At 43.6% G+C, this 20,608-nt stretch overlaps 1 protein-coding gene across 1 annotated transcript; it reads right to left on the bottom strand.

Moving 5' to 3' along the window:
- Positions 1–5,888: 5,888 nt before the first annotated feature.
- Positions 5,889–18,874, bottom strand: LOC106590594 (organic solute transporter subunit alpha). Its single transcript, XM_014181709.3, has 8 exons — positions 18,613–18,874; positions 10,987–11,138; positions 9,822–9,895; positions 9,294–9,452; positions 8,894–9,005; positions 8,455–8,601; positions 7,465–7,570; positions 5,889–6,419 (listed from the first exon to the last, which is right to left on the bottom strand). The coding sequence occupies exons 1-8, from the start codon at positions 18,680–18,682 to the stop codon at positions 6,265–6,267; spliced, it is 975 nt and encodes a 324-aa protein (XP_014037184.1). The 5' UTR covers positions 18,683–18,874; the 3' UTR covers positions 5,889–6,264.
- Between the last annotated feature and the right edge of the window lie 1,734 nt (positions 18,875–20,608).

Here is a 20,608-nt window from a genome sequence, read left to right as displayed (position 1 = left end):
GGGAGGACCACACAAGTTTTCTTCGATATGATGGTTATATCAATATTTGTCCATAAAGGGGTTTCCCTCACCATTTATTGCATAAATAAAGATCCTATCATGTCGAAAGAAGTAATTATCTGTCGGCATTTATAAAATTGTGACAAAACTGTCCATCACAGCTGTCGTGTTTTTTTATTCGGTATGACTTTATTCACATAAAAACTGTGAATGGAAACGTGGTAACTGGCTGACATAACGAGAAAAATTGCTGATGCTTTTTACCATACTTAACCTTCCTACTAAAAAATGGCAATTATTTCACTCATATTGTATCTGTTTCATAGAAATCTTGAAACACTGGACAGTTACTTTAAATACAAGGCTGAGTCAGTGTGGCGTCGTTAGCGATAGTCTTGGTTAGCGTGAGAATGTTCATAGTTGCTTGCCGGGTTGATGGTGCCACAGGTGACATGGCCATCATTAGAATTGGTCATGTACCGTTAGCACGGTCGTATCCGGGTGTGGAAGCAGCAGGGAATGGACTTGGACTGAAACTAACCACCAGGGCATTTGTTCTATGTCTCCCTCTCGTCGGGTCTTTAGAATCGTTAATGTGATGACATGCTATTTTTCCAAATTGACTACCTAACGTTTAATTGATTACAATATTGAATTGAATCATGCAACAATTAACTCATTAGTAACAAGGGGCACCACAGAGAAGTTTATTTAAGGAGTTCCGTCTTCCGAATGAACTCTTAGAGCACTAAAGATCTCTTACATTTCAGTCATCAATCAGTCGCTAATTATTATTATTAATTATTATTTACCTTCTATCAGTCTCATCTGAATGTCGTAAAATTCTTGGTTACCTGCACGAACCCTAGTTTCCATATGAATCAGCAATATACAAATTGGCTTAATTATTTATTTTCTAACTAAATAAATCACAGAAATACATAAAACAAACAAACAGTAGATATTGGTTACTAACAATGATAGAAAAGTCCCTAGCGGGCTAAGCCAATATGATGGCTTGGTAGACAAAAAGGAAAGGGGTGGGGACTGAGAAAGAGCGGGAAAGACAAAATGGATTCACTACACACAGTCTATAATTATATTCATTGAAATGCTAATCCTTTGCACATGAACGGCCGCTAATTCGAGAATAGTTGCAATTTATATATTTACGCCCGTATGTCGTTGTTGTCTTCACTGTTGGAATCCTCGATCGTCCTTTAGGGTCCATCAGGGTCTCTGGTTTCCCAGAAGACACAAATGTCTTTCGTGGATGTACGTGGTTAGATTGCATACTTCAGAGTACCATTCGGAAATGTTCTCATAAATGCTTCGACGGTTGTCGGTATTCTCGTTCTATATTTACGTCATTTCTATGTGCAGACTAGTAATTATAGGTCTAAGATTTGCTCTTATTCTGTAGTGATCGATAGTCTCAGAGTTTAACCATTTCCAGACGTGTAGCCAATGCTCCACATGGTATGGTCTTGTCCTTTGGTAGAGTTGTAGTGCCAACTATTTCAGCTGCATGTTTTCTAGTCTTAGAAATTCAACCATTTGCAACCTTAGCTTAGTTTGCGTGGTCTGGTGTGAATTTCATCAGGGTTTTATACATTTAAGTAGAAAAGGGCGGTTCCATGATGCCTACGTAATGTCTATGCTCACGTGGGCGTGGCCACTGACTAGCTAATCTTCGTATGAAAATCCATACTCTCATTTAGAAGGTTAACAAAACCTTGCATCTTTTCACAAATAGTCTCATGTTTAATCATATATGTTTCACAATTGTCACGACTTCCCGCCGAAGTCGGTCACTCTCCTTGTTCGGGTGGCGTTCGGCGTCACTGGCCTTCTAGCCATCGCCGATCCACTTTTCATTTTCCATGTGTTTTGTCCTTGTCTTACACACCTGGTTTCAATTCCCCAATTACTTGTTCATTATTTAACCCTCTGTTCCCCCGTTTGTTTGTGAGTAATTGTTTTTTGTATTGAAGTCCGTATTTGTGGCCTTGTATTTATACAACGTGTAATGTGATATTATTGAGTAAAATTGCTTTCATTACTCATATCTGCTGTCCTGTGCCTGACTCATCTCACCAGCTACACACAGACGCTTCACACACAATATTTAGATGTAAACCTGACAGCTGAGAAATGTGTTTCCTGTCCTTCATGAGATCACCAAAAGAAACACACTCGTCATAACTGTCCCTTAATTGTCCACAGACCATTCCCACATTCTCAAAAGTGGAAATATTGTTTCATTATCCCATCTTGGGGATTTAGGAGTTTGACCAAGTCTATCTTTTTGGCAGTTTCTACCAGGTATTTATGATCCTCCCCCCAGGGCACGTCCTGACACGCTTTCTGAGACAATAGAATAATAAAAATGCATCTGTTTGTTCTGGATTCTTTCAGTAACATAAATATAACATACTTAATGCATAATAAATCTATTTAGTTTATTCCCGTTGTTCCTGAAATAACTTAGTGTTCTTATACCCAAGTGGCGCAGTGGACTAAGGCACTGCATCGCAGTGTTGCGGCGTGACTAGGAGTCCCATAGGGCGGTACACAATTGGCCCAGCGTCATCCGGGTAAAGGGAGGGTTTGGCCAGGGGGGGGCTTTACTTGACTCATCACGCTCTAGCGACTCTGTGGCGGGCCGGGCGCCTGCAGGCTGACCTTGGTCTTCAGTTGCACAGTGTTTCCTCTGACACATTGGTGCAGCTGGCTTCCAGGTTAAGCAAGCGTGTGTTAAGAAGCGCGGCTTGGCAGGCCATGTTTCTGAGGACGCATGACTCGACCTTCCCCTCTCCCGAGCCCGTTGGGGAGTTGCAGCTATGAGACAAGATCGTAATCACAAAATTGGGAAGAAAAATAGGGTAAATATTACAACAAAAATTTAAATAAAGTGTTCTTATAATGTTCATATAGTTATTTACTGCAACTCTCTCTCTTTTCTGTAACTTGCTGTCAGAGCACGCCACTGTAACTATGACAATCGTACCAATCGTTAACTATGACAATGGCCCACACTGATGCCATCTGTGCCCAATCAAAACTGTGTCCCCAAAGGGAGGAAAGGAAAGCTTCTTTTCCCCATCGGGTCTGAAACCAAACCCTCGGCCTCTGTCTCAGCCTGATTCTTTGTAGGGGAGAGGAACACTGGTTCTATTCCGTGGGACTGAACAATCTGAGACTGGAGCTGGACACTAATTCGGACACTTATAAGAAATGCCGCTATGCCCTCTGACGAACAATCAAACAGGCAAAGCTTCAATACAGGACTAAGATTGAATCCTACTACACTGGCTCTGATGCTCGTCGGATGTGGCAGGGCTTGAAAACTATTACGGACTACAAAGGGAAACACAGCCGCAGCCCAGTGAAGCGAGCCTACCAAACAAGTTAAATGCCTTTTATGCTCGCTTTGAGGCAAGCAACACTGAAGCATGCATGAGAGCACCAGCTGTTCTGGATGACTGTGTGATCACACTTTTTGGAGCCAATGTGAGCAAGACCTTTAAACAGGTCAACATTCACAAAGCTACTCGGCCAGACGGATTACCATGATGTGTACTCAAAGCATGCACGGACCGACTGGCAAGTGCCTTTACTGACATTTACAACATTTTCCTGAACTAGTCTGTAATACCTACATGTTTCAAGCAGACCACCATAGTTGCTGTGCCCAAGAAAGTGAAGGTAACCTGCCTAAATGATTACCTCCCCGTAGCACTCACATCAATGGCCATGAAGTGCTTTGAAAGGCTCACAACACCATTATCCCGGAAACCCTAGACCCAGTCCAATTCGCATACCGCCCCAACAGATCCACAGATGACGCAATCTCAAATCGCACTCCACACTGCCCTTTCCCACCTGGACAAAAGTAACACCTACGTGAGAATGCTATTAATTGACTACAGCTCAGCGTTCAACACCATAGAGCTCACAAAGCTCATCACTAAGCTAAGGACCCTGGGACTAAACACCCCCTTTGCAACTGGATCCTGGACTTCCTGACAGGCCGCCCCCAGGTGGTGAGGGTAGGCAACAACACATCCGCCATGCTGATCCTCAACATAGGGGCCCCTCAGGGGTGCATACTCAGTCCTCTCCTGTACTCCCTGTTCACTAACGACTGCACGGCCAGGCACGACTCCAACACCATCGTTCAGTTTGCCGATGACAACAGTGGTAGGCCTGATCACCGACAACACAGCCTATAGGGAGGTCAGAGACCTGGCCGTGTAGTGCCAGGACAACAACCTCTCCCTCAACATGATCAAGACAAAGGAGTTGATTGTGGACTACAGGGAAAGGAGGACGGAGCACGCCCCCATTCTCATCGACGGGGCTGTAGTGGAGCAAGTTGAGAGTTTCAAGTTCCTTAGTATCTACATCACCAACAAACTAACATGGTCCAAGCACACCAAGACCGTCGTGAAGAGGGCATGACAAAACCTATTCCCACTCAGGAGACTGAAAAGATTGGCATGGGTCCTCAAAAGGTTCTACAGCTGCACCATCGAGAGCATCCTGACTGGTTGCATCACTGCCTGGCATGGAAACTGCTCAGCCTCCGACCGCAAGGCACTACAGATGGTAGTGCGTACGGCCCAGTACATCACTGGGGCCAAGCTTCCTGCCATCCAGGACCTCTATACCAGGCCGTGTCAGGGAATGCCCTAAGAATTGTCAAAGACTCCAGCCACCCAAGTCATAGACTGTTCTCTCTGCTACTGCACGGCAAGAGGTACCGGAGAACCAAGTCTAGGTCCAAGAGGCTTCTAAACAGCTTCTACCCCCAAGCCATAAGACTCTTGAACATCTAATCAAGTGGCTATCCAGACTATTTGCATTGCCCCCCCTCTTTTAAGCTGCTGCTACTCTCTGTTTATTATCTATGCAGTCACTTTAATAACTCTACCTACTGTACATGTACATATTAACTCGACTAACCGGTGCCCTCGGACACTGACTCTGCACCGGTACCCCCTGTATATAGCCTCGCAATTGTTATTTTACTGCTGCTCTTTAATTATTTGTTACTTTTATTAGGTATTTTTCTTAAAACTGCGTTGTTGGTTAAGGGCTTGTAAGTAAGCATTTCACTGTAAAGTCTACACCTGTTGTATTCGGTGCATGTGACAAATACAATTAGATTTGTAAGGGCTATTTGACCAAGAAGGAGTGATGGAGTGCTGCATCAGATGACCTGGCCTCCAGAATCACCCGACCTCAACCCAACTGAGATGGTTTGGGATGAGTTGGACCGCAGAGTAAAGGAAAAGCCGCCAACAAGTGCTCAGCATATGTGGGAACAACAACACTGTTGGAAAAGCATTCCAGGTGAAGCTGGTTGAGAGAATGCTGAGTGCAAAGCTGTCATCAAGGCAAAGTGTGGCTACTTAGAAGAATCTCAAATATAACATTATTTGTTTAACACTTCGTTCACTACATGATTCCATATGTGCTATTTCATAGTTTTGATGTCTTCACTATTATTCTACTATGTAGAAAATAGTAATGAATTAGTGGGTCCAAACTTTTGACTGGTACTGTATGTTTACCAGGACTTCTAATCTAAACCTGTATCTGGGTTGTTGTGATAACTCAGATTCCACAAGATACAGATCTGAAGAGGATGAGAGGACAACGAGCTGTGGTGATCTGTCAGTAACCTTGGTAATGTTGGCATAACCTTACCCAAATGTTGTCAATGTAGGCTACTTCTTGCTCAGTGTCACTCTGTCAATCATGCCACTGCAACAAATACAGGTTTCTCCTCTACAACTAATCTGCCCACCATAACCCAGACCTGTGTGTGGGTGTGCATGCCTACTGAAAAACAAATGACAAAATACAAATCCTCAAATTAAAACGTTAAAAAAAATGTATACATTATAAATTGATCATTATGATACAGTACAAAGTTCACAATGGCAAAACATATAACTTGTGATAAAAATACATTTCTGAAATCATTCTTATATTACAGTTACATAACAGCAACACTATCACATCCAAACACACTGGCTGAGAGATGAAGAAATGATTTCTTATTGCACAATTCAGTGTAACAGAACACAATAAGCTCAGGTCATCCATTGCGTTCTGTCAGTTTAGTCCATATACACATTTGAGAATATATCAGTATTCTCCAACGGACCCTGATCCCACATAATTCTCCCTTAAACGTGCGTGCGTGCGCACACACACACACACACACACACACACACACACTTTCTCTCTTCCTCAAGCTATGCCAGAGTTCTCGCCTGATAGAACCATCTTAGTGTGGTCGTCATCATGCTCGTCGTCAGGGAGTGGCTCGTACTGGCGACGATACAACATGCGGGTTACCAAGGTGATGATGAACATCTCCAGGATTAACAACTGTTGACTCATCACTACAGAGAGAGGAGGAGGGCGTGGGAGAGAGAGAGAGATGGGAGAGAGAGGGGAAGAGAGAGGAGGAGGGCGTGGGAGAGAGAGAGATGGGAGAGAGAGGGGGGAAGAGAGAGGAGGAGGGCGTGGGAGAGAGAGAGAGATGGGAGAGAGAGAGGGGGGAAGAGAGAGGAGGAGGGCGTGGGAGAGAGAGAGAGATGAGAGAGAGAGAGGGGGAAGAGAGGAGGAGGGCGTGGGAGAGAGAGAGAGATGAGAAAGAGAGAGGGGAAGAGAGAGGAGGAGGGCGTGAGAGAGAGAGAGATGGGAGAGAGAGAGGGGGGAAGAGAGAGGAGGAGGGCGTGGGAGAGAGAGAGAGATGAGAGAGAGAGAGGGGGAAGAGAGAGGAGGAGGGCGTGGGAGAGAGAGAGATGAGAGAGAGAGAGGGGGGAAGAGAGAGGAGGAGGGCGTGGGAGAGAGAGAGAGATGGGAGAGAGAGAGGGGGGAAGAGAGAGGAGGAGGGCGTGGGAGAGAGAGAGAGATGAGAGAGAGAGAGATGGGAGAGAGAGAGGGGAAGAGAGAGAAGGAGGGCGTGGGAGAGGGAGAGATGAGAGAGAGAGAGGGGGGGAAGAGAGAGGAGGAGGGTGTGGGAGAGAGAGAGAGATGGGAGAGAGAGAGGGGGGAAGAGAGAGGAGGAGGGCGTGGGAGAGAGAGAGAGATGGGAGAGAGAGAGGGGGGAAGAGAGGAGGAGGGCGTGAGAGAGAGAGAGAGAGGGGGGAAGAGAGAGGAGGAGGGCGTGAGAGGGAGAGAGAGAGTGGGGGGAACGAGAGAGTTGAGGAGGGCGTGGGAGGGAGAGAGAGAGGGGGGAAGAGAGAGGAGGAGGGCGTGGGAGGGAGAGAGAGAGATGGGAGAGAGAGAGGGGAAGAGAGAGGAGGAGGGCGTGGGAGGGAAAGAGATGGGAGAGAGAGAGAGGTTACTTCCGGTATCTTCTGGCCTATGAGGATAGTCTGTGTATGTTTAATAAGGGATATAGTGATGAAGGGATGGATGGAGATGAGGAGAGGGTCTCACAGTATCCCCTGGCCTGAGAGGAGTATGGAGGGGTGCAGGCGATAGTTCCCATCATAGCCAGGATGTTGATGATGGCTGACTGGAGCTGACTCAGCACTAGCACCAGCTACACACACAGCATCATGGGTAAAACATAAAAACACTGGTCAGCATGAGTAAACACATGTTATCATTTGCTGTTTCAGGGTATTAACTGACCTCTGATTGGTTGAGGAGGGCCTTACTGTATACCAGAGTTCTCCAACCCTGTTCCTGGTGAGCTGCCGTCCTGTAGGTTTTCACTCCAACCCTGTTCTTGGAGAGCTACCATCCTGTAGGTTTACACTCAAACCCCAGTTGTAACTAACCTGATTCAGCTAATCAACCAGCTAATTATTAGAATCAAGTGCACTAGATTAGGGCTGGAGTGAAAACCTGCAGGACGGTAGCTCTCCAGGAACAGGGCTGGAGTGAAAACCTACAGGAGGGTATCTCTCCAGGAACAGGGTTGGAGTGAAAACCTACAGGAGGGTATCTCTCCAGGAACAGGGCTGGAGTGAAAACCTGCAGGACGGTAGCTCTCCAGGAACAGGGCTGGAGTGAAAACCTGCAGGACGGTAGCTCTCCAGGAACAGGGTTGGCGTTAAAACCTACAGGAGGGTATCTCTCCAGGAACAGGGCTGGAGTGAAAACCTGCAGGACGGTATCTCTCCAGGAACAGGGCTGGAGTGAAAACCTGCAGGACGGTAGCTCTCCAGGAACAGGGTTGGCGTTAAAACCTACAGGAGGGTATCTCTCCAGGAACAGGGTTGGAGTTAAAACCTACAGGAGGGTAGCTCTCCAGGAACAGGGTTGGAGTTAAAACCTACAGGACGGTAGCTCTCCAGGAACAGGGTTGGAGAGCCGTGCTTTACGTCTTTCCTCTGATTGGCTCACTTACATAGCGTGTGTGTGTGTGTGTGTGTGTGTGTGTGTGTGTGTGTGTGTGTGTGTGTGTGTGTGTGATCTCACCTGGTACATGGCGTATTTGGGAATGATCTTGAGGCTGCGCAGCACGGTCCTGAGATGCATGAACATGATGGCTACAGGCCACAGTGCTATGATGGTCAGGACCCCCACTCCCAGTGATATCCAGATAGACGCTCCCGTTACCGCCGTCTGAAACACATACGGTGTTGGGAGTGTATGTGTGTGTAGATAGTCCCTGGTTCAAGCCCAGGTTGTGGAGATGAGTGGGACAGAGGCAACACTGTTGTGTGTGTGTGTGTGTGTGTGTGTGTGTGTGTGTGTGTGTGTGTGTGTGTGTGTGTGTGTGTGTGTGTGTGTGTGTGTGTGTGTGTGTGTGTGTGTGTGTGTGTGTGTGAGTTTTCATATGGGCATGTGCGTTTGGGAAGAATATGGTTCTGTATGTGTGATTGTAGGTATGCGTGTGTTGAAGCCCCACACTCACATCTGTAACATCGAAGTTGCCATTGGTCCAGAGGATGACTGACAGAATGGTGAAGACAACTTTCATCAGGGCGAACTGGAACGATCCCAACTTCAGCAGGAACAAACTCCGTCTGGAGAAAACCAGAGGAAAACATTCTACCAACATATATTTAATACAGAGAATTACAACGGAGTGTAATAACGCAATTTTTTTACTTATTAGTATGATTTTGTAATATGTCATGCCTCTTTACTGAGTCCTATAGGGTGCAATGACCAGTAAGGGGCATATTTGGGGTGATAATGTTTTCTGACATGTATGGGTCCATATAGAGACAGGGTGAGTGGCCAGGGGTACATTCAACCTGCTGGGGCCTGAACCAATACAGATAGTTTTACTACTAAGCAGTGTGTGTTACCGTGTGATGTTAACATGGGGTAGACAGAGGCAGCAGCAGCAACAGGGACCAGTACTGATCTTCAGTTTGTTCCTCCCTGCTCGCCGTAGAAAGGCCTCGTCACCCCCGACCTCCTCGATCATTAGCACCAGGAATTTAAACACTACGATCGCAAAGTAGCTGTGGAGACAGACACAAACATGTTACACACATCAAGAACACCAAGCAGTGAAGGAGGGAAGATAGACAGAGGGAGAGATGGGTTTGGAAAGATCTACACAGACTATTGTAATGGTGTCTTTAATATCTCTATGTTTTGCTGACACAGGGTACCTCTTCCTGCTCTCTAAAGGGTTTCCTGCCTGTCACAGAAGGAGTCTGAGATCAAGAGATCCCCAGATCCACTCAGACACAGGAAGAGATAGAAGGTGGAAGAGAGGAAAGAGGATAGGATGGGAGAGACAGAGACAATATGAGAGAAAAACTGATACGTAGAGAAAATGAAAGACAGGAGAGAGAGAGGAAAAGAGCGGAGGATGAGTAACATACCAGGCGGAGGTCATGTCAGTAAACATGGTGGCTCGGGGAATCCACATCCCCAGACAGGACATGGTGCCAATCACCTGACACACACAGCCGAGACATACAGCCTTAGTTTGGATACTTTAACAATGCAGTCTTCCTAACCGTGCTACTGCCCTAGAATTTCCTAGTAAACTGATGGGATGGGTCATAACTAAAGTTTTTATTTTGCTCCTTGGCCGCATGCGTTTCTACTGTAGAGGGACGTACCAGTAGGAACCAGATTAAAGACTGCCTTCAGTGTGTTTCTACCACATGTGTTTCTACTGTAGAGGGACTAGCAGTAGTACCAGTAGGAACCAGATTAAAGGCTGCCTTCAGTGTGTTTCTACCACATGTGTTTCTACTGTAGGGCGACTAGCAGTAGTACCAGTAGGAACCAGATTAAAGACTGCCTTCAGTGTGTTTCTACCACATGTGTTTCTACTGTAGGGTGACTAGCAGTAGTACCAGTAGGAACCAGATTAAAGACTGCCTTCAGTGTGTTTCTACCACATGTGTTTCTACTGTAGAGGGACTAGCAGTAGTACCAGTAGGAACCAGATTAAAGACTGCCTTCAGTGTGTTTCTACCACATGTGTTTCTACTGTAGGGCGACTAGCAGTAGTACCAGTAGGTACCAGATTAAAGGCTGCCTTCAGTGTGTTTCTACCACATGTGTTTCTACTGTAGAGGGACTAGCAGTAGTACCAGTAGGAACCAGATTAAAGACTGCCTTCAGTGTGTTTCTACCACATGTGTTTCTACTGTAGGGCGACTAGCAGTAGTACCAGTAGGAACCAGATTAAAGACTGCCTTCAGTGTGTTTCTACCACATGTGTTTCTACTGTAGGGTGACTAGCAGTAGTACCAGTAGGAACCAGATTAAAGGCTGCCTTCAGTGTGTTTCTACCACATGTGTTTCTACTGTAGGGCGACTAGCAGTAGTACCAGTAGGAACCAGATTAAAGACTGCCTTCAGTGTGTTTCTACCACATGTGTTTCTACTGTAGGGTGACTAGCAGTAGTACCAGTAGGAACCAGATTAAAGACTGCCTTCAGTGTGTTTCTACCACATGTGTTTCTACTGTAGGGCGACTAGCAGTAGTACCAGTAGGAACCAGATTAAAGGCTGCCTTCAGTGTGTTCTTACCGGCGCTGCCCCGTTGACCCAGATGATGGCGCTCTTCTTGTGGGAGGGAATCTTCCGGTAGATGTACCAACACTCCTCTATGTAGACCAGCATGGACACCGCTGCCATGAAGGTCAGCACTGAGTACAGGATGATACCAAAGATGTCCAACTCTAAGGACAGACAGAGACAGAGAGAGAGAGAGAGAGGAGGTGTTTATGGGAAGACAATGAAAAGTAGTGAACAGGAAATCAAAAACAGCACCATCCCCTCTGCCAAACACAGAGTAACTAACTCACACATGCAAACGCACGCACACAATTAACTAAGAATAAACTGACACATACACAAATACACTTGTATACATGTCTGCAGACAGCCATGTCAAACAAAATGTTATTTGTCACATGCTTCATAACTTCACTGGGGTAGGGGCCAGCATTCAGAATTTTGGATGAAAAGCGTGCCCAAATTAAACTGCCTGCTACTCAGGCCCAGAAGCTAGGTTATGCATATAATTAGTAGATTAGGATAGACAACACTCTAAAGTTTCCAAAACTGTTAAAATAATGTCAGTGAGCATAACAGAACTGATATGGCAGGCGAAAACCTGAGGAAAATCCATCCAGGAAGTACTATTATTTTGAAAGGCTGTTTTTCCATTGAAAGCCTATCCACCATACAAAGACTTAGGACCCAGTTCATGATCTCTGTGGCTTCTTCTACATGTGGCCAGTCTTTAGGCATTGTTTCAGACTTTTACTCTGAAAAATGAGGGAGATACAGCACTTTCAATGAGTGGACAGTGGAAATTTCCAGACAAAAATAAGCAAAGAAAAAAAACTGTCCATCATTACTTTAAGACATGAAGGTCAGTCAATAAGGAACATTTCAAGAACTTCGAAAGTTTCTTCAAGTGTAGTCGCAAAAACCATCAATCGCTATGATGAAACTGGCTCTCATGAGGATCGCCACAGGAAAAGAAGACCCAGAGTTACCTCTGCTGCAGAGGATAAGTTCATTAAAGTTACCAGCCTCAGAAATTGCAGCCCAAATAAATGCTTTGCAGAGTTCAAGTAACAAACATCTCAACATCAACTATTCAGAGGGGACTTAATGAATAAGGCCTTCATGGTCAAATTGCTGCAAGGAAACCACTCCTAAAAGGACACCAATAAGAAAAATTGACTTGCTTGGGCCAAGTAACACAAGTAATGGACATTAGACCAGTGGAAATCTGTCCCTTAGTCTGATGAGTCCAAATTAGATTTTTCGTTCCAACCGCTGTGTCTTTGTGAGACGCAGAGTAGGTGAACGGATGATCTCTGCATGTGTGGTTCCCACCGTGAAGCATGGAGGTGGTGTGATGGTGCTTTGCTGGTGACATTCAAGGCCCACTTAACCAGCATGACTACCACAGCATTCTGCAGCAATCCGCTATCCCATCTGGTTTGCATTTAGTGGGACTATCATTTCTTTTTCAACAGGACAATGACCCAACACACCTCCAGGCTGTGTAAGGGCTATTTGGCCAAGACGGAGAGTGATGGAGTGCTGCATCAGATGACCTGGCCACCACAATCACCTGACCTCAACCCAATTGAGATGGTTTGGGATGAGTTGGACCGCAGAGTGAAGGAAAAGCAGCCAACAAGTGCTCAGCATATGTGGGAACTTCACCTGGTTGTGAGAATGCGAAGCGTGTGCAAAGCTGTCATCAAGGTAAAGGGTGGCTACTTTGAAAAATCTTAAATAAAAAATGTGGATTTGTTTAACACTTTTTTGGTTACTACATGATGTGTTATTTCATAGTGTTGATGTCTTCACTATTATTCTACAATGTAGAAAATAGTAAAGAAAAACCCTTGAATGAGTAGGTGTGTAAATAAATACACAGTGAATAAGGAATAACAAGTAAAAATAACATGGATATATACAGGGAGAACCGAGTCAACTTTCAGTCTAGTTTATTAGGATCCCCATTAGCTACTGCACGTGTAGAAGCTACTCTTCCTGGGGTCCAAATAAAAAAACGTACAAATACATGACAAAGTACAGAATAGTAATACACAAGACCAACATATGATATTACATTATTATAGGATAGACACCAACAGACAATAACTACTATTTACACACTATTCATATATACATACTAATAATTAATACAAATTATTATATACAGTTTAATTAGATCTTAAAAAAATAGGAGAGGCGCTGTGATAAAAACAAAAATCTGATATCCGTTTTTTAAAGCTAAACTTGTTTTTTTCCTGAGCAACCACTGGTGGCAGAGCTTTCCATGATGACATGGCTCAATACATAACTGAGCGAAACATTAAATCTGTTTTTGGTTTGGGTACAGTGAAGAAATCCACAGTGGCGTGTCTGGTGAGGTATGTCTGTTTGAAGTGTATGCAAATGTACTGAACAAAAATATAAACACAACATGTAAAGTGTTGTTTCGTGTGCTGAAATAAAAGATCCCAGGATTGTTCCATATACACACAAAAAATAATCTCAGATTATGTGCACAAATTTGCTTACATCCCTGTTAGTGAGCATTTCTCCTTTGTCAAGATAATCCATCCACCTGACAGGTGTGGCATATCAAGAAGCTGATTAAACAGCATGATCATTACATAAGTGGACCTTGTGCTTGGGACAATATAAGGCCACTAGAATGTGCAACATAATGCCACAGATGTCTCAAATTGAGGGAGCGTGGAATTGGCATGCTGACTGCAGGAATGTCTCCCAGAGCTTTTGCAGAGAATTTAATCTTCATTTCTCTCTAAACGTAGTTTTAGAGAATTTGGTAGTATGTCCAACCGGCCTCACAACTGCAGACCACGTGTAAACACGCCAGCCCAGGACCTCCACATACAGCTTCTTTACCTGCGGGATCATCTGAGACCAGCCACCCGGACAGCTAATGCAACTGTGAGTTTGAACAACTGAAGAATTTCTGCACAAACTGTCAGAAACCATCTCAGGGAAGCTCATCTGCATGCTCGTCGTCCTCACCACGGTCTTCACCTGAATGCAGTTTGGCGTCGTAACTGACTTCAGTGGGCAAATGCTCACCTTCGATGGTCAGTGGCACGCTGGAGAAGTGTGCCCTTCACGGATGAATCCCAGTTTCAACTGTACCGGGCAGATGGCAGATAGTGTTTATGGCATCGTGTGGGCGAGCAGTTTGCTGATGTCAACATTGTGAACAGAGTTCCCCATGGTGGTGGTGAGGTTATGGTATGGGCAGGCATAAGCTACGGACAACAAACACAATTACATTGTCTCGATGGCAATTTGAATGCACTGAGATACCGTGACGAGATCCTGCGGCCCATTGTCGTGTCAATGCAGGTAGTCTGGGTAGCCATTTAGCTTTGGGCCTTTCTCTGACACCGCCTGGTATAGAGGTCCTGGATGGCAGAGAGCTCAGCCCCAGTGATGGTCTGGGCCGTACTCACCACTCTCTGAAGCGCCTTGCGGTCGGATGCCAAGCAGTTGCTGTACCAAGCGGTGATGCAGCCAGTCAATATGCTCTCAATGGTGCAGCTGTAGAACTTTTTGAGGATCTGAGGGCCCATGACAAAGCTTTTCAGTCTCCTGAGGGGGAAGAGGCACTGTCGTCTTCTCTTCACAACTGTGTGTGGACCATGTTAATTCCTTAGGGAAGTGGGGGAAGGAAGCCCTTGCTCCCTGATTTCTGGGAGAGCATCTTGGTTTGTGAAAGAGGCATAAGGACATGATTAGAGAGGAGCGAGAGAGGAGGGGAGGGATGGGGGAGGGAGATGAGACAAACCCATAAGGACAAGATTAGAGAAGAGCGAGGGGAGGGATGGGGAGAGGATTGTGTTTCAGTCCACTCCAGAGAGTTACAGATGTATTTTTAACACAGTGTCATGAAATTGTTGCTTCTTCAGATCTAGGGTCTGCTTACTGTAATTTAGCCATTAGGAAGGAAAACGCACCCTCCTTTCCAACACACACACACACAATATCAACACCAAGACCGGATTCAGAACTCAGGTTATCCAGAGTGATGCAGAGCAGGGGTATGATGTAGGACTGTTGACCATGCGGTCAAACGTCAGGGATAGGCGGATCTGCAGTACACACATGCTATGCCTGCCTGCTGTTGGTCAGACCAACAGCAGAGCATCCGTCGTCCAAACAGAGCATCCGTCACATCCTATTTATACTGTTCCTACTGGAACCATGGGGTGCTGTAGAGGGAAACTACTTTGCGTGACAATACTTTAGGATTGTAAGCAGGCCTACATACCAGGACACTCAAATTAGTATTATTATACGTTTTTTTACCTTTATTTAACTAGGCAAGTCAGTTAAGAACAAATTCTTATTTTCAATGATGGCCTACCTGGGAACAGTGGGTTAACTGCCTTGTTCAGGGGCAGAACGACAGATTTTTACCTTGTCAACTCGGGGGTTCGATCTGGCACGATAAGTTACGTTTGGTATGGTTAATATGGATGATGGACCTCTACTAATTAATACATACCATACAAAACATAACATACTAATTAAATGTCTCGGATTTACATTTACTAGGGTACGTCTATCTCTGAGTCCAGGTTGGGTTTCCATCCAGCCTGTTTATGTGAGGAAAGTACACGTCTGATAAAGAATTTCACCACAGGCCTGATAGAAACAGCACATTTGTTTGTAAACTTTCCTAATGTCGACAAAACTAAATACAAGGTGGGATATTTTTGTGTCTGCAGAATTAATTATGCAAGAAATGGTGGCAGTAACACCTTTATGCGCAAATATTGATATCATAACCATCATATCGAAGTAAAATTCGAACCAAATGTGAACTGAAAATATGGTTCCAGAAAACAGAAATGCAAAAAGTGAACCATGTGGCCACATTCGCTATATAACACAACATTTTGTGTCAAAGCGATAAGTAAAGTTGAAAATGCGAAGCAAACCCATTTGACTTGTATTTTTAATTGGATACATGGGTATTTAACTGCAAAAGTTAATTTTATGCACTTGTATTACACACAAACTTTTAGGGTACTAGAGGGTACCTGCCCCCACCCTGTAATTCACACTAAGACCACACGATGTCAACAAATTATGTTTTCCGACTACCAGGCTGCCACTGCTCTTGCTCAACAACAAAAATGTCCTGATAATGTATTTACATTCAGTAATCTTGCTCTGATTAGTCATCCTGAGGGTCCCAGAGCTAAAATGTAGCATAGTTTTGTTCGATAAAATAATTTTTTTTATTCAAATGTAGGAACTGGGATCTACATTTTGAACCCCTGCTGTCTCTGGCTCCACACCCACCCCACCCGGCCATCTAGATGTGTGAAAGTAAGTCTATAAGCTAATGATCCATCATGTGTGACATTCCTGGGTGTGTGTCAATTTAAATGTTGTATTACCATATCATTTTTGTATTTTCTCTATAGTTATGTACTTGAAAATGTATCAATTGACCAATTCGGCACATTTGGGCAAACTTGATACAAAATATTGTCCAGTACTGCCATGCTTCACTGGATCAATCTGAAACTTTGCACACACACTGCTGCCATCTAGTGGCCAACATCTAAATTGCGCCTAAACTGCAACATTATGATGGCCTTTCTCTACATTTAAAAGATGACGAAAAAACTACAAAAAATGTGAAAGCGCATGATTTTTTGTTTGTATTATCTTTTACCAGATCTAATGTGTTATATTCTCCTACATTCACTTCACATTTCCACAAACTTCAAAGTATTTCCTTTCACATGGTATCAAGAATATGCATATCCTTGCTTCAGGTCCTGAGCTACATGCAGTTAGATTTGGGTATGTCATTTTAGGAGAAAATTGAAAAAAAAAAGTACGATCCTTAAGAGAGCTGTTTTCAGTCACAGATATGGACTGGATTAGGTGTGAGCAGTGCAGGAAGTACATATGCTCATGAGTTGTGCTCCAATTTTACCGGGGATAGCTTTATTTGTGATTTATGTACAAATTAGAATCGTGCAATAGCAGAGCATAAGAGAGTTGCCACAACAATGTTACACTGAATTAATTAGTTAAGTTAGTTATTAAATGTGCAATTTCAATGTTAATGTTATATTCCATTACAATATTATATTCCATTTTTTTATTATAATGAATTAAAAATAACTATTTTAAACCTTTTGCCCTCGAATGTCATTTTAAAGACTGCTGGGATTTAGTGCAATTGTACATAATAGCAGTGGTGTAAAGTACATAAGTAAAAATATTTTAAGTACTACTTTAGTATTTTTTTTTGTATTTGTACTTTACTATTTATATATTTGACAACTTTTACTCCACCACATTCCTAAAGAAAATAATGTACTTTTTACTCTTTACATTTTGCCTTACACCCAAAAGTACTCGTTACATTTTGAATGCTTAGCAGGACAGTAAATTTCTCTAATTCACGCACTTATCAAGAGAACATCCCTGGTCATCCCTACTGCCTCTGATCTGGCAGACTCCCTAAACACAAATGCTTTGTTTGTAAATTATGTCTGAGTGTTGAACTGTGACCCTGGCTACCGTAAATTTTTAAAAAACAAGAAAATTGTGTCATCTGGTTTGCTTAATATAAGACATTTTAAATGATTTATACTTTTACTTTTGATATTCATGTACATTTAAAACCAAATACTTTTCGACTTTTACTCAAGTAGTATTTTACTGGGTAACCTTAACTTTTACTTGAGTAATTTTCTTTTAAAAAGGTGCCTATACTTTTACTCAAGTATAAAAATTGAGTAGTTTTTCCACCACCTCAAAATGGATTGTATGGAAAAGGAACATCAAAGAAAGAACAAAGAGAATGATTGTGCAGCTGAGATAAAAAAGAGGGACTTTATATCAAATCTCCTCATACTGCTGGTATTAATGGTGACATGTGCAACAACATTTCCCACCCATATTTTATTTAAATCATTAAAATAAGATAACTAGACTTAGCTTCTAAGTTTTACTTACTAAATAAAACTGATTAAATGGATTTTAACACTTCTGTGAAACCTTATCCCATAATTTTATAGGGTAACTGCCCCCCCCCCCCATACTTAAAAAAGCATCCCTTTTCTAAAAACAACATTTCATGAAATAACTAAAAAAAAGTGTAACCTGTAGCCATTTATTTCCCTTCACAGTTTATTAGCCTAAGAATGACCTTCATCCACATACCATTTTTTTTTTCTCCAAACATTTATTTTTTGAGTCAGCAATTTGACATTGTTCTTAGTGGGGGCTAGTTACCCCCTAGTACCCTAGTCACAAGAAGTCAATTTAATGGAAACATCTCAATTAGACGATATCATTGTTTTCGTGCGGATTTTAGAATATTCGCATGAAAATCTGTCATCAATTGGATGGAAACTTAGCTAACGTAGCCTAGAATGTAACCAACCTGAATGTGTGTTTAATAGCCCATGGACCTGGTGGCAAATTGGCAATGCATTTTCAATGTTTACAGGACAAGCGCAATCAATCAGTCAGAAAAAAGTAGCTGCCTGCAGATTGGAGAAACTAACGGCACTTGGCACTGGGCAGCTAAAAAGATCTCGTTGGCTAGTTATGAAAGCGCAGCTACTGGCCTAGACGAGCGGCTCAACTCACGGAGAATGATGTCGATGGCCACGGGAGGTTTTTCACTGCAGCTTGGGTCGATGGTTCGGTTCCCGTCCATCCTTAGTCAGCTTGGTTAGAAGTTCTGGAGCAAGTAGAGAGAGGGAGGCGGGGGACGAAAACAAAGAGGTATCTATCCCTCAACCACTCCGACGCATTCAGTTGGCAGCAGTCAGTGGTGATAGGAAATGAATGAATAAATAAAGAATGCGTGGAGTGCTGCTGCTAGGGCCATCCGCTCCGGCTCCCCTCTGGAATGCGCAACTGCGGGCGAAATCAGAGAGGAATCACGGATTTCTAAACACTTGAGAAATAGTTGGACCTGCCTTCTGCTCCGGCTTCATCGCACGGTCGCTTTCTGGGAACTCACAGGCTTGTCTCTGCTCGTTGTAGGGCTAGGGACCCCTCCACGGGACCAATTGTGCAATCATGCCCAGCGCGCGGTGAATTACTCAAACGTTTGCCTACTAGTTCGCACTCCCCTCTCTCTTTCGCTCTCTCTGCAGTGAAGAGCCATAGAAAATTATAGAGGCATTTGGTAGCCAAAAGGCTGTCTTAACATGGGCAGCGCCATTGAGGGCTTCCATTATGTTTCTGCCATTTTAAAGTAGCCTAGTCAAAGTAGTCAACTGAGTTGTAGCATCAATGGCGTTGCCCATGCTGTCACATAGGCTATAATGGTACATATACAGTATAAAGATGAATCAGTTATCTATCTCTAAGTGCAGAGCGGATTCTGTGAACGTGCTGCGTGCTACATGAGTAGGCTCACAGAAATAACTTGTCTAAATAACTTTCTATTTCCATCAAAACAAAGTACACTTTTGATGGAAAAAAGCTATATTTATTTAAAAGACATGAAATAACTAGGATGTGTGTTTGTGAGAGTTTATCACTGGCAGTTAACCACTTAATTCACGGTAATGGCTCCTGAGTGGCGCAGCGGTCTAAGGCACTGCATCTCAGTGCTAGATGTGTCACTTCAGACACTGGTTCAACTCCAGACAGTAAAACAACTGGCTGTGATTGGGAGTTCCATAAGGCGGCGCACAATTGGTCCAGCGTTGGCCGGGGTAGGGCGTCATTGTAAAATAAGAATTTGTTCATAACTGGCTTGCCTAATGAAATAAAGGTTCAATTAAAAAATAATAATGGAGACACAATGTGGTTAAGGAGGGGTGAAAGAGAGGGAGAGGGGGGGCATTCCTGAGTAGGTGCCGAAGCCAACCTTATCCCTAGCATTCCCCATCACATGCCGCTGGCTGCTATGGAGATGAGCACAGTGGTGTCATCATGTGAGGTATTTATAACTTGTTCCCCACTTCCTTAGAAAAGCAGAATTTAATATACAGGCAGTGTACATACCTGAGTGGCTAATAAAGTTGCATTCACTCTATTCTATTCTATTACAGTTGAAGTCGGGAAGTTTACATACACCTTAGCCAAATACATTTAAACTCAGTTTTTCACAATTCCTGACATTTAATCCAAGTACAAATTCCCTGTCTTAGGTAAGTTAGGATCACCACTTTATTTTAAGAATGTGAAATGTCAGAATAATAGTAGAGAGAATGATTTATTTCAGCTTTTATTTCTTTCATCACATTACCAGTGGGTCAGAAGTTTACATACACTCAATTAGTATTTGGTAGCATTGCCTTTAAATTGTTTTTAACTTGGGTCAAACGTTTCGGGTAGCCATCAAGAAGCTTCCCACAATAAGTTAGGTGAATTTTGTCCCGTTTCTCCTGATAGATCTGGTGTAACTGAGTCAGGTTTGTAGGTCTCCTTGCTCGGACACGCTTTTTCAGTTCTGCCCACAAATTTTCTATAGGATTGAGGTTTGTGATGGCCACTCCAATACCTTGACTTCGTTGTCCTTAAGCCATTTTGCCACAACTTTGGAAATATGCTTGGGGTCATTGTCTATTTGGAAGACCCATTTGCGACCAAGCTTTAACTTCCTGACTGATGTCTTGAGATGTTG

The sequence above is a fragment of the Salmo salar genome, chromosome 29, assembly GCF_965601325.2.
Source record: "Salmo salar chromosome 29, fSalSal1, whole genome shotgun sequence".
NCBI classification, from domain to species: Eukaryota; Metazoa; Chordata; class Actinopteri; order Salmoniformes; family Salmonidae; genus Salmo; species Salmo salar.
The sequence above is the reverse complement of the archived record's forward strand: the minus strand, read 5'-3'. Positions and strand labels throughout refer to the sequence as shown.

What these genes read in the sequence shown, in the direction of transcription:
- LOC106590594 (XM_014181709.3), bottom strand. Translation starts at nt 18,682, where the DNA reads ATGGACGGGAACCGAACCATCGACCCAAGCTGCAGTGAAAAACCTCCC. An exon ending in ACTGACATGACCTCCGCCTG is followed by an intron (nt 9,453 to 9,821) that starts GTATGTTACTCA and finishes CTGTCTCCACAG; the next exon opens with CTACTTTGCGATCGTAGTGT. An exon ending in CCCCATGTTAACATCACACG is followed by an intron (nt 9,006 to 9,293) that starts GTAACACACACT and finishes GGTTTTCTCCAG; the next exon opens with ACGGAGTTTGTTCCTGCTGA.